Source organism: Anomalospiza imberbis, chromosome Z, assembly GCF_031753505.1.
Source record: "Anomalospiza imberbis isolate Cuckoo-Finch-1a 21T00152 chromosome Z, ASM3175350v1, whole genome shotgun sequence".
Lineage (NCBI taxonomy): Eukaryota > Metazoa > Chordata > Aves > Passeriformes > Viduidae > Anomalospiza > Anomalospiza imberbis.
The window spans coordinates 20157114-20172069 of record NC_089721.1 but is presented as its reverse complement, the minus strand read 5'-3'; the positions used below and the strand labels follow the sequence as shown (position 1 = coordinate 20172069).

The 14956-nt window shown below is 37.6% G+C and overlaps 1 protein-coding gene across 1 annotated transcript in view; it reads right to left on the bottom strand.

Moving 5' to 3' along the window:
• Positions 1 to 2946: 2946 nt before the first annotated feature.
• PPWD1 (peptidylprolyl isomerase domain and WD repeat containing 1) overlaps positions 2947 to 14956 on the bottom strand; it is a 13006-nt gene continuing 996 nt past the window's right edge. Inside the window, exons 2-11 of the mRNA XM_068176848.1 lie at positions 14351 to 14453; positions 13657 to 13757; positions 12344 to 12464; positions 9931 to 10378; positions 9173 to 9363; positions 8498 to 8687; positions 7315 to 7496; positions 5069 to 5150; positions 4307 to 4489; positions 2947 to 3313 (exon numbers count right to left, since the gene is read on the bottom strand). Coding sequence (XP_068032949.1) covers positions 3170 to 3313; positions 4307 to 4489; positions 5069 to 5150; positions 7315 to 7496; positions 8498 to 8687; positions 9173 to 9363; positions 9931 to 10378; positions 12344 to 12464; positions 13657 to 13757; positions 14351 to 14453 — 1745 coding nt within the window. The 3' untranslated portion in view covers positions 2947 to 3169. The remainder of the gene's footprint in view (positions 3314 to 4306; positions 4490 to 5068; positions 5151 to 7314; positions 7497 to 8497; positions 8688 to 9172; positions 9364 to 9930; positions 10379 to 12343; positions 12465 to 13656; positions 13758 to 14350; positions 14454 to 14956) is intronic.

Here is a 14956-nt window from a genome sequence, read left to right as displayed (position 1 = left end):
GCCTGTCTCAACAGAGAGCTCTGGTTGGAACATGGGGAGAGAAATTTTATAACCTCTGGAAGAAAGGGCAGGCTGTTTTGGTTTGAAAGTAAAACCAGTGAGAGACTCTAAGTCAGAAATACAATTTATTAGGAAAAGGGAAAAAAGAAAATACATGCAATTATTCAAAAGAAAATCCATTGACAGAGTCGGAATACAACCTGATACCCTTTTGGTCAGGGTGTTGGTAGCAGTCTAAATCGCAACGGCTGCAGTCCTCCTGGAATGGCAGATGTGGTTCTGTTTGAGCAATGATCTTATAGAAGGGGATAGTCTTCTTCTGAAGGTCTAGTTGAAAGACCCAGCTGTTCCTCTGGAAATCACTAGATGGGAATCTAGTGGAAAGGCTGAGTCTGGTGTCCCAAAAACTCAGATTATATCCAGCTAGGAATGCTTGGCTCCTCCCTCTGGGTGGAGCATCTCACAATGGGATGCTGTAACTTTTATCAGTCATGCAGTGACATTCAATAGGCCATTATTAGCAGATGTCTCCCCAGGGGGAGGATTGGTTTGTGGAAGAGATAAAGAAAACTGCCCAATTAACAGAAGATAATTGCCACACCTCTAACAGATGGCAGATAGAATACATCTTGCCTTGCAATCTAGGACAGCAACTCAGCAGGACTACAAGGATGCTATGAGGTTATGCAGGGAGAAAATCAGAAGGGCCAAAGCCCAGCTAGAACTTGCTCTGAATACTGGTGAAAAAGACAAAAAATGTTTTTGCAAATACATCAGCAACAAAATGGCCAGTGAGAATTTCCATCCTTTATTGCATGCAGAGGGAAACAGTGAAAAAGGAAAAAGTAAAAGCTGAAGTATTTAATGCTTTCTTTGTCTCAGTTTTTAACAGTAAGACCAGTTATCCTCAGAGTATCAAGTCCCCTGAAGTGCAAGCCAGGGATGAGGAGCAAAATGAAGTGGTCATAATTCAGGAAGAAATGGCTAGTACTTGCTAGACCACTTAGCTGCAAGTCTGTGGGACCAGATGGGATCCACCAGGGTTACTGATGAAACTGATTGGAAGAGCTTTAGATCATTTTAAGGCACCAAGAAGACTATTTACCAACAGTCCTGGCTGATGGGGGAGGTGACTACAAATTGGCAACTCTAACACCTATCTACAAGAAGGGTCAGAAGATGAATCTAGGGAACTACAGGTCAGCCTAACCTTGATGCCAAAGATCATGGAGCAGCTTATCCTGAGTGCCATCATGTGTATAACAGTCAGGGTTTTGGGACCAGGCCAGCATGGTTTTGTGAAATGCAGGTCCTGTCTAAAAAACCTGAACCCTTTCTATGGCAGTGTGACCCACTTAGTGGATGAAAAAAGCCTGTGGATGTTGTCTGCTTGGACTTTACTAAAGCCTTTGACACTGTTACCCACTGCATACCCCTGGAGATACCGGCTACTTGTGGCTTGGACAGGTGCACAGTTCATAGGTTAAAAACTGTCTGGATGGCTGGGCCCCAAGAGTCGTGGTGTACGGCGTTACCTCCAGCTGGTGGCTGGTCACAGGTGGTGGTACCTGGAGCTCAGTACTGGAACCAGCACTGTGTAATACCAGTGGGTAATTGCTGATCAGGTCCACCTTCAGTTAAGTTCATGCATGACACCCAGCTGGGTGGGAGTGCTGATCTGCTGGAGGGCAGGAAGGCTCTGCAGAGGGATCTGGGCAGGCTGGATCATGGGCTGAGGCCAATGGTGTGAGGTTCAACAAGGCCCAGTGCTGGGTCCTGTCCTTAGGTCACAACAGCCCCAGGCAGCTCCACAGGCTGGGGCAGAGTGGCTGGAAAGGACCTGGGGGTGCTGGTGACAGCGGCTGAGCATGAGCCAGGGTGTGCCCAGGTGGCCAAGAAGGCCAATGGCATCCTGGCCTGGATCAGCAATGGTGTGGCCAGCAGGAGCAGGACAGGGATTGTCCCCCTGTACTGGGCACTGGTGAGGCCACAACTCCAGTGCTGTGTCCAGTTCTGGGCCTCTCAATTCAGAAGGGACATTGAGGTGCTGGTGAAGAGTCTGGAGCACAAGTCCTGTGAGGAGCAGTGGAGAAGAAAAGGAGGCTCAGGGGAGATCTTATCAATCTCTAAAACTGCCTAAAAGGAAGATATAGCCAGGAGGTTGTTGGCCTCTTCTCCCAGCTAACTAATGGCAGCACAAGAGGAAGGAAATGGCCTCAGCTTACCATTGGACATCAGGAAAAATTTCACTACTGAAATGGGGTCAGGTATTGGAATAGTCACCATCCCTGGAAGCGTTCAAAAAATGTATGGATGTCATACCTGAGGACATAGTTTAATGGTAAAGATAGTGGTGTTGCTGGGTTAATGTTTGACTAGGTTTTTTCAGCCTTAATGATGTTTTGATTTTGTTCTATAACTCCATCAGAAGCAGCTCACGCAAAGCTTAGTTCAGATGATGATCATAGTTTAAAATAAATTAAGTATGTCAGTAGAAGCAGTAAGTTGGCTAAAAATAAAGCCAGAAAAAAAGACTCACTATGCTAAAATAAAGAGAAAGCAAACATGAAAGAAAAAAAATCACTGGAAAAAACAAACAAATTGCAAAGAAATTTATACACTGGCATTTTAAGAGTTGGTCATTGCTTTTGGACAGAGGTGTGTACATAACTATTTTTAAAGAATAGAGGTAGGTTACATTGTTTGCTTTTCATAGCCAACAGTACCATAACTTAATCTAATTTTTGATACATGTACAAAGGATTGAGAAGTTCACTCAACTTAGTATTTCTGGCCTTTTCCTTTGTCAAAGATTTCAGTACTGTGAAACTGATTAAATAAGAAAGATGCAAATAAACGTGAAAAAGTTACAAACACTATCATGGGATGTGGTAGGGGTTTTTATCTTTAATTTTGTATAGAAGAGATGCAAGAAAGACAGCAGACTTTGTAAGAAACATGTACATGTTTTTACTTTAAAATACAAAGTTACCAGAAATAGAGAATTAGGGCACTTTAGGTACATTAAAAATAGTAGAACTGGTGATTGCTCTGTCCTGGTATTTGCTATATCTAGGAACTATCAAAAATGTTTGTTCTTCCTAGGTTCTTTTCTAGATCCCACATGCTCAGTTTTTTTCTGCTTAAGCTGGAACCTTCAATGCCTTCCTTACTTCACTGTTATATTAATGATGCTGATATCCTCATAGGGTTTGTCAGTTTTGGGATTGACTTTGACATTTGAGATTCTCTGAACAACTTCCATTCCTTTAGTCACCCGTCCAAACACACTGTGCTTGTTGTCGAGCCATGGCTGTTTGAAAGCACAGGAGAAAAAGAAAAACATATTAAAATAGAAAGCAGCTTGTAGGTTAGGTACCAAACCAAAAATAAAGTGTACATGGATACATTTTGTGCGTCCAGACTATGGAACCTAACACCCTGCAAATATTAGCATGCAAGGAAATACTACAATGCAGCTAACACATATTCATATGCATTTTAACTTACTTTTTCAATTGCTTTCTTAAAGTACTACAGAGATCATGTTCTACCAGTGAAGTAGCATTGTATAATTCATTTTAAAGTGTATCCTCAGTTCACAGGAATGTTGTTTCAGTCTCTCTGATTTTTGTTATTTTCACAGAGGAATTTTAAGTGCCAGTATAGAATACTACCCAATTCAATAATCATATAGTATGCCCAGTTTGAATATAGGCCCTCATACAACTTAATAAACCTCAGAATTATGGTAGATAGGTTTTTTAAAATATTACTTTGAAGTGCTGTAAGAATGCAGTTTTTAGAAGCGTTACTTTTAAGGATTTGGTTTCTGTATCTTACATTCACATATCAAAACTTCTATTGTTGGCTCTGAACTTATACACAGATCAAATGAAAATTTTAAACTTGAACACTGGCTTCCTTGTATAGCTACAATTAGACAATATTAGACAGACATCCTGGCACCATATCCAAACCCCAAACAATTGAAGCAATACCTAGGTTTCCATCAAGTTTAAACCACTATTATTAACATCAGATACTCTAGTAATATATGATTGCAAACATGCCTAGGAATTTTATACCACCGTCACTCTATTTAAAGGCCTCTTGATCACAAGTGATGGAAAAGTATTTGTATCTTGTAAGGGACAGTTTCAGTGAAGCCTATACACTACATATCATGTGCATCATTTGTTTGTAAAGTAAGTACTAGTGTATTCCTTTTTCCATGAGAAAAAAGTTGATTTTTTACAATCTAGGTAGCCTCTCAGGCCTTAAATAGAGCTTTTAGTATACTTACAGTTGGCACTACTGTTATAAAAAACTGGGATCCATTGGTATTTGGACCTGCATTAGCCATGCTGAGTGTGTACGGTCTGTCATGTCGTAAAGTTGAATGAAATTCGTCTTCAAATTCTCCTCCCCAAATACTTTCACCTCCCATTCCTGTACCAGTTGGGTCACCAGTCTGAATCATGAAACCCTGCACAGAAATTAAATGTTATCACATTACTGCATAGAATACATAACCGTAAGTGTTATATGCTAGGTCACATTTTTTCAAACTTACTTCAAACCTTTCCACAAAATGTTCTAAAATGTTGTGTGTAAGGGAAAAAGCACTTAAGGCTTTTTAAAATGTTTATGAAGTACTTGAGAAAAAGCAAGGTTACCCACTATTCCTGACAATGAAGGACAGAAACCTGACTATCGCTACCTTTTGCAAATTCTTAGGCTCTATCACTTGATAGAGTGTGCAACACAAATAAGAAGCCTTACAAGAAAGGCCTTCTGACATGAAGCAAAGTTTTAATTCAAGCAGGATAGCAGGACTCATCTTTCAATTTTCAGTTTTCTGCTACCTTATCAGTTTCAGAACAGCTACTACAACTTTAATAAGTGCTAAAGCTGTTTAGAACATCAGACCTGTTTAGAATTTACAAGGAACTCTAAAGGCACTCCAACAATCCTGTGTGCAAAAGGGAAATGAAAGTGTTAACAGAGGACTGACCAGCAGAGTACATTACATAAATAAGCAAAAACTTAACAAGTTGCAAGTTACCTTGATGATACGGTGAATTATGTGTCCATTGTAGTAACCATTCCTGCTGTGCACACAGAAGTTTTCCACTGTTTTGGGGCACCTAACATAATGTAACAGAAAATACAATAATATTTGTCTGCTGTCAGGGCCATAAAGATTTCAGCTGGGTCTTAGACCCCCTTGTGCTGTGCAGTGTCTCAGGACTCTGTAGGAAGGGATTTAGCCAAATAAGGAAAAAACAAATCTCCAACTCCTCAAACCTAAACTCAAAAAGAGCTGAAAGCAAAAAGCTTGAGAGCTACAAAGCTGCATGATTACACAGAAAGGCAGCAGCCGTGTTGATAGCACAGGGATGTTTTAGCTCTTGCTGAGCAGGGCTTATGCACTGTCAAGGCCTTTTCTGCTCCTAATCCCACCCGCCAGTGAAGAGGCTGGGGCTGTAGGTGCTGAGAGGAGACCTAGCTGAGACAGCTGAACCCAGCTGACCACAGGGATGTTCCATTGCACATATGGCATTATGTTCAGCACATAAAAGCTGAGGGAAAAAGCAGGGGACATGCTGAGTAATGGTGATTTGCCTTCCCAGGTATCCACACCATGTGACGGAGCCTGTTTTCTTGGACATAGTGGAACAACTGCCTGTTCAGTTCCCTGTTTTGCTTTGCTTGGGTGCATGCCTTTTGCTTTCCCTATAAAACTGTCTGTACCTCAATTCAAAGTGTTTTCACTCTTACTCTTCCAGTGCTCTCCCATTCCACCAAGGGGGATATGAGCTAGTGGTTCTGAGGGGGCTTTGTTGCTGGCTGGGGTTAAACCATGAGAGCCAGAAACCACATCTGTCTCCTGAAGGCCTAGTTCAAGGCACCACTGACTATAGGTTCCCCAGCTTTTTATCTGCACTCCCAATAAGGAGAAAATGGCCAAGTTGAGTCCACAGCTGTAGAGTTACTCTACTCTGTGAAAAGGAACATTAGCTTGGGTTTTAGTGACACTCTAAGCTATCTTGTGAAAAAGAGCACCAATGGCATAACTAATGGAACAGACTAGATTATAGTCCCAGTTCTTGGTGAGCAGAACACAGTCATTCACAACTTTATTTCACAATGAAATGACCAAAGAATTCAAAGGTGTTCAGAGCCATATCCTTATGTTCTTCTTTACAGTTTTAATCACACTAAGGAGATTTTAATTTAAAGCTCAGCTGGGAGATAATATTACAATAAGAAAGGACAAACCTAACAATAAGCAACCACAGTAATATTGTATTTAAATTGCATACCGATGCAGTGAAGCACCTTGCAATACTGTGCATGCAGATATGACACATTAGCATGACAATTAAAAAAAAGAATTAATGTAGCTTGACCCGTCACTCACTGGCAAGAGCTCTACCATTACTGCAACCCATATGCTATAATTTTGAATTCCAGAAACTAGAGCCAGATGCAAGGAAACACTGTTGACAACTGTAGGAAAAGTCTGGTAGCCCTAGAGGGTAGAATTGAGGTTGCCCTAACTGTGCTTATGACCAAAAATGAATTTGTTTTTGAGAAGCATGGAGTACATCAACATAATTTAGGTTTCTATGTATAGCAATACATTATATAAATTTCCTGTTAAATAACAGAATAATTGCAATTTTTGCATCACAAAGGAGAGAAGAGTACACACTGATTGTAGCAATTGTCATGCATAAAACTTTTCAATTATATGCCTAGTTTTGGATATACACAACACTAGTACTATATGCTGGTATAAATGTTATATGCCTTTTAAAGGAGCTGCAATAACAACATGTAGTACACTGGCCACATTCGGAAGCTGCAAGTACTATTCTTCTGGCTTGCACAGACCTGCTGCCAAATCTGCTGCTGGTGCCAGCATCATCTTTTTTTTTCCCCAAGATCTATGCAAACAGCACTGCCTTACAATACAGAGCTTACACATAAGAGTATCATGACCTGTCCAAGAACAAAAGTTAAGAAAGGAATACCCTCCCTAAATCAATAACTAAATAAACCCAAATACAATTCCAAAACATCCTGCACCCAAGACTGTTATTTTGACCTATTTTTACTCTACTTTATTTTTGTTTCTTAAGAGTCACATTCCTACTGTGGTATATTAAGATAAACTGTCAGGAAACAAAAACAATAAAGGGTAAGAAAATAATTATTTCTAGCACGAGATAATGGATACTGCAACCACAAGGGACAGAAGAAAGCAACAAAACCAAAGCAACTGAAAAAACAGCAAGTACATACTCAACAGGAAAAAGCTTGATATGGATATCTCCCATGCTTGTGTGGATGATGGCACTGTCTGACACTCTTTTGGGACCTTCTGCCTGAGTGGCTGCCATGACCTCTTCTTTAGAAGGTTTCTCATTAAATACATCTCTGTCAGAGTCTGCACTCTTTGTGTCTTCTGGTTCACGTTTAGTAAACTGAAGCACAAAAGAACAGGTTAACTGCTTTTTTCTTTTTTCCTCTTAAAATACACACTGCTCTGCACCCAACACATCAATACCATTATTCAACACGCTGAACACCCAATTCAATTTGAAATGTACAAAGACAATTCATAGACAGTCTATCCTTGGACTGCTGTGTTGTGTTACCAGCATTTCCACAGTTACAAATTCCAATAAAACTAAATGCAAATATAGTAACTTTTAATAATCTGTTATCTTTAAACTTTCCCCTTTACAACAGGAGTCTGCAAGAGTTCAGCATCTTTTCTTTAAAGTGAGGTGGAGAATACCAGGCTGTTCTGCTATACTCAAACAAAATTGGCAGGTTTTGTGCCAAAAGGATTAGTTGTGCTTTGCAGTTGTGCTACAAAGTTAAAATAAATCATCTTATTCCAATACTGCATTCATATAAAACTATAGAAACCTAGCAAATTTAAGGCATAACACACCATATAATCTCTAACCTCTATGGCTATGACCTCTCAAATCACCTACTAACCACTCTGAAATTGCTTGTCTGTTTGGTTCCATCTCACCTAAAAATCCAACTGTGAACAGGAAGATGACTCCTCCTTTCTTGGTTGCCTATAATGTCCTTAGTGTTACCAAGTCCTGATTCTGGTCTGAAATTTTTTTTAATTAGATTTTTTATGCATACAGTTACTTACTGTTTCTTTATAAAATCAGGTTAGTTTTTAAAATGTTCTTACTTAGGTTTTTCTTCAACAAGAACAAAAGGATATAATCTTCTTGGGGGAATAAAAATTTATGAAAAAAATCACAGCTGTTTCTAGTTAATGTACAGATAGTTCAAGATAAAAATTCTAAATATACTTGCAATATAAAGAGACTCCTTTGTAAAAGCTGCATTTACAACTACAAAAAAGCACTAGAAAGGTGTAAAGAGAAAAACAAAAAATAATGTAGAAAAATCAATACAAGAATGGAGCTATTTAAATAGGAACCCCACACACCATATAAAACCTGTTTTTTTTAAAAGCTGTGCAGATTACTGTTGGATCTGCCTGAATATTCTGGAGAACAGGATTTTCAGATGCCTTCATCTCTATAGTGATTGTCGCCCGATGTTTCTTTGCTACTCCTTGGAACAAAGCCAGTTGCATCATTCTGATGTTCTCTTGTTTTCCCAAGATACGAATACACCTGAAATACAAGATGTAAAGAGGTGTAATGTTCAGCTGCTCACAGTCAGAGAATGTCTTATTTCTGACTGTTACATTCAGAGCAAAATTTCAAAATCTTCAAAATCATTATTTACTAATTACTTTTATGATGTTTCTCTATTTAAACTTGCTGTCTTAGTTTACCAGTCAGCCTCCTTATGCAATAAAAATCCCAACTAAATGATCCACCTTTATTTTACATTTATATTATCCCATCCAGTTAGATGGAGATTAATTGATCAATTACACATTTTTAATACGCATGTGCTTGCCATTTGTCTGAGCTCTAATCTCCAATGACTCCTTACAAAGAATGGGAGCCTTACAGTGTAATGTAAGGCTCTCAAATAACACAAAAAGATTAGACACCTCCACAGTCATATCAAGTTTTAAATATGCTCTAAATTTGACTGAATAAAGACTTGAAAACAGAAATTTATCTTGATGTGTGTCACTGGAACTTACCTGTTAGTCTCTACATTTATGACCTTAATGCCCAACATAGTTCCATAGAGAACGAAGTGTCCAGTTTCATCAAAAATTATATTAATTAATCTTACTGCATCCACTTTCTCCAGCTCACGCTCAACTGCCATACGCCGGCCAAACTCCATGTCAGGTAGCTGTTGTCTCATCTGCTGAAGTTCAGTAAACATCTACAAAAAAACCCAGCACTACTATATTAACATATTTTAAACTTTTTATCCAGTAAAACACTGATTCACATTACTAGGAAATACTGAATTCAAGTGAGATTACTCCATTCAAACTTAACTGAAAGATTTAGGTAAATACAAGTAATACTTTCTTTATTTTCATGATACAACAGGCATGTTGTAGGACTATGCTTAAGCACATGAAAGTGTGCAGTTGTCTATCAAATTCCTTAGAAGATGACAAATTTAATTCATTATCATGATGTTACTTGCCGTGGGCATTTTCCACCATCTTCCACAATTGCTTTCTAGTTAAATGTAATCTAGCAGCATGAAAACAGAAATTAAAATCAACTCTGTTTCACTATGTAGGTAACATAAACCAGTAAGAATTCATTTTGGGACAAAGCAATCTAAGAGACTCTCTAAGCAAGAGAACACAGAAGGCCTTTTTTGCAAGAAAAATATAGGAAGGAAATAAATTATAGCTTAGGTGAATGTGCTGGCAAACAAATTCAAGTAAGTAGAGAAAACATTTCAGAGAAGGAGAAACAAGACAAAACTCACACTCAGAGATTCATCAAAGACTCTCATGAGCTTTCCCGTCAGAAAACGAAAAATTCTAACTTTTCTGTCAGACCCAAGAGTGGCCATTTTCTTGCCATCAGGTGAAAAACTTATACTGGATGGGTAAGCCTTGCATTTAGCAAATTCATATAGATCAGTATCTGTTTTATACTCCCAGTTTACATTCTTGGGAAATTTATATTCATGAGGAGTACCAGTCCAGTACTCGATCATTCCGGACTTGTCAGAAGACACAACTACTTTGTAGACAGGGTTCAGGCGTATCTGAGTAAGCGGGGACATATGGAGTTTATCGAAAACATGAAGTGGCTGGTTATTTCCTCGTCCATCATATATGAATATTTTTCCTGTGCTTTTCTCAGATGTTGCAACAGAAGATATAGCATCTCCAGGGCAATATACCCATTCACACTGGCCAGGGTGGTAGCTGCAACCAAGAGTAGAAAGGAAAATAAATTTAAAATAAACTAGGAATGGTTTTAATTAAGTAAGAGTCAAGTTATGCTGTAAACTTGAAACCAAACATCAGAAGCAAATTTTAAACTTAATTTACTGGTTTTGCTAAAACATATCTTACTAATATTGAGCATATTATAGACAAGTTTTAACAAGAAATACCATTCAGTGGAAGACTTCCAATTTCTGTCCCTTCCATATTGTTTTATAAAGAGACTGTGATAGTCAAAGTAGAAAGTGGGTAAAAAGGAGGAATTTGGACCGAAATCCAGATAAAAAGCCCAAGTGGCTTTAATAAGTAGTACTGAACTTATATAAGTCAATACCATTTCTCCTCCATCTTTTAAGTGAGTAATGACTCAGCAGAAATGAAGACAACTGCACCTCTGCCATGCACTTCTGCAAAAGTTCAACTAGATCTTGCCAGAAAAAAACCCACAAAACCTCCAAGAAGTGATACAAACAAAATTAAGACAATCCTCCTATATTCAATAAGGGTTGTGAGTGCATTTAAGAAGGAACTCATTTGTTACTTGCAAAAGCACAATCTACAAATAATACAAGTCAGAGATATAGTCAATAATATAAGTTATGTCTGTTTTAAAGTCTGTTAAGCAAAGATTATGAAAACTAGAACTCAAACTAAAATGCAAACATCAAAAAAATGATACAATCTCCAGAGGAAACACATGTTTAGTATCTTTTCACAAATTGAACTAATGAATGCTGATGGACAGATGATATTCTGACATTATGACAGACCAATAATTTGGATTTTCAATTTCTGTCAGTAAGGAGAAACAGAAACTTCGTCTCAAATTCATTAGGAAGAACAGGAGCAGATAAATAAACACGAAATCTCTGCAGAAACAGCCAATGTTTTCCAGATCACAGATGGAAGAATAAAGCTTGGAGAATTGCAGAGAGCTATGGTCTATAGATTAGTTAGAACTGGAAAGCTCTGAAGATCAGGGGTGCTTTATTTTCTTTTTTCTATAATTTTACCAATTATGCAGTAACAGTACAGGGCTGTTATGTCAAAAATAACAGCAAAACCAAAAAGCTTAACCCTAACTGAAATTTTTCTGGAACAGACAGCCAAGAGAGAATCAATTCCTATAGGTGAAATACATTATCTGGAGGATGACACTAAAACTATAACAAAGAAAGCAGACAGCATATGCTTTTATAACACATTCTTTGTAAAAGCTTTTTTCCCTAGCTTTATACTTCTATTCAGTTTCAAAATTAACCAATACATCATAGACTATGAAGAAGATGTTTTCCAATTCTGGAAGGTTTGTGGAGAAATCAGTATTTCTACTGTTCTTGATGCAGCATTTATTGATCCTCCAGCCCTTCAAATGCACCCTTTTAACAGTGTGGGGCTTGTTTTTCTCTGGTATTGTTACAATTCCAGTAACATCCATTCCTGTTCCTCCCAGATACTTTAGGTACATACTGTGTAACTACAAAAATGCTACAAGACTAAAAAAAAACAACAATATTACTTCTAGTGGAAAAAGGAAATTGTATCCCTATGACAACAAATGAGACAATGCAGGCAGGCCAAATCCCTTCCCTAATGGAACTACTAATAGACTGTAATTCTTAAATTCAGTGCCAAACAACAGAAAGAAATTATGCCTAGCTAAATATTTGAAGAAACCTCACATCTTTGTGCGTAATATTTAACACCGAGGAAGCTCCTTTTCTACTCCTCTCTTCTACTGCTCCAGTAGTATTTTTTTCTATTCAGTCAGGCAGTCTCCAGCCATTGGATTCATTTCAGACAATGCAGTTTACTCAACTTCATACGACTGGGGCATGGGGGAACGGGAGGAACTCAAGAACCCCAAATTACTGACTTGCCTCTTAGCAAAACAACCCCCTCTGATAATCTCAAAAGAACACTTCTGAGAACTAAGTAACTTACCCAAGTTTCAGCATGTTGATCATGTCAAAGTTAACTACATCAAACACCTTCATCGCTTTGTCATCTCCAACAGAACAGAATAATGCCCCCTCTGAACTAACAGCAATACTCTCAATAACACCTGTGAATTAATTTAAGATACTATTAAGAAATGGGAAAGGACATCCTCCATTTCAGTATTATATATGGAAAACCTACAGAGGCTTAAACCCGTTTCCCAACTTTGTCACCTTTTCCATTTAAAACTCTACCTGACTTCAATACAATATTATTTAAAAAAATAAAATTCACAAAACAACATTTTATGGCCTATCAGGCCATAGACCTGAGTTTAGACTCAGGTATGTGATAATGAACAATTTACAAAAACATAGTAAAATATTATAATGGCAGTAAATTTAGTTTAAAATGTTGATTTTAGAAACTTGAGAACGTTTAGATGGGGTAAACATCATGTGCTCCTCAGCTTGCATTTCTCAACAGGGTAAAAGCACCAGAACTGTACAAACTATTACACTCACGATACTCAAAACTCCTCTGCAACTGAGCCTTCCATAAAGTTCTCACAATGCTGATTTTCACATGGTAGGTTTTGTTCACACCTTTTGCTTCTATATTTAATAAGAAGCTGAAGGCTAAGATCAAAAACAGACTTTAGTATTTCTTGTAACTCTAAATGGAAACTTACATTCTGCGTATCAAATTGGATTTTTTTCCTTCAGGCATATCATAATTTCTAATACTGTTGATAATCTCATTTTCTGTCCAGACTATTTAATGCTTAGTATAGTGTTGAAAACCTTTGTGTACTTACTAGGTCAGAATATGGGGTTAAAGTTTCCCTTAATTACAATTTGTCTGATAATTACAACAATAATGCAGAATTTGCTCTACAGTTACATTATTCCAGATGAAAATAACTGCTTTTTTCCCCACACTGCAAGGGGAAAAAAAAGACTGAGGTATCCTTATTTAAAACAACATATTTTTCAACTTCTCAGGCTTTTATGAACACTTTTGTTTATCTTGCTCACTTATGTCCCAGATATTCCCCCCACAAGCAGGCACAAGGCAATGAAAAGGCTTCAGTTTTCATTTACATGTTTCATTTTCATTCTATCCCTGCTACAACTTGGGAGCAAAATGTAACAGGACAGAGGAATAAAAGGAAGATTGGTAGATATCATTTAATCTCTGACTGCACTAAAGGAACCCCAGAATCTCTCTTTCTATTTGCACTCTCTCTTCAAACAACAAAGAGCAAAGGAGAGGAAAAAGTAAAGTCCTTTAGATAAGAAAGAGCAACTTCTCACCCAAGTGACTTCGGAAGTGTTTAACAAACTCAATCCCTTCTTCTATTTTCTTCCAGAATTTTACATGTCCATCATGACTGGCTGTTATGATAAAATCTGTCCTACAATTAGAAAAGAAAAATAAAAACAAGAAAACAGATTCACACATTATGCACCTTCCCACTAGTCAGTAATTTGCACTAGAATTAACACTGTGCAGAGAATGAAGTCGAGGAATTACTGTGACAGTCTGTCTGAATGGGTACTATAACTCCCGGAAAAACAAAACAGTGCATTTTAGTGAATTCTGGATTAATCTATGAAAAGTCAAACTGAAGAAAAATATAACACTATCCTTTTTTAATATGTAAACATAACTACTATTTTAAGTCTGGTTTCATGGTAGTTACTATGTCTGTGTGTGATCTCTGCAATTCTGGTGAATGGTATTTTTTCAGAAGGAGTAAGTTAATCTCAGTCCTGCACTTCTTGCATATTTTAACAATGATTTTAAGACCCTCCTTTAGTCTATAAAAGCAACTTATACTTTGCTTCTAGGTAAGCCACTTATTTTTTTAAAAAACCCCACCACCCTTTAAAAACCACCTCAGGACACTGTAACTTTCCATTATAAAACTTCTACAGTAAAAATTTCTTAGTCTACACAAAAATACACCCCAGACAAAGAAATACAATGGAAAACAGAAACACTTACTTTGTACATGCTACGTGTGTAATAACATCTCTGTGCATGTAACTGCGTTCATACATTGAAGCCGATGGTAGATTTTCAAGATAAACGTGTTCGAATTCAAGAACTACACAGAATAGAAAGAAAAGACAGGATTTTTTTTTCATGAAGTTACATCTACATTTTGTTTTCTTTTACTTATCCTTTTATTGCTTAGTCATATTTAGTCAAAAATATGCAGGATTTTGTGCAAACATTATTAAAGGGCTTTTAGCTCTGGCTTTGCACTCAGACTGACACATTTTCTGTGGACTAAAGCCACTCAAATGCTGCTTCAACTCATATTGCTCCTCCCTCTTAAAGCAACTGTTACAGTAACTGTCTTATTGTTTCCAAAAAAACAAAGTCAATCAACAGTTTTTAAGGTACTGCCAGAAAACAGAAGGTCATCGGAACCTCATTTCATTCTAAAACCATGTGTACCTCTGTTGTTTTTACGAGATTTGTGGTCCCACACAGGTCCTGTAGTGTAAATTTTAAGTGCTGGTATCCACCTATTTCGTTGTTTAACTGGCTGACCTAAAATAATCTGATTTTGAGTTTTGTTTCTGATTTTTAGATCCTACTTTT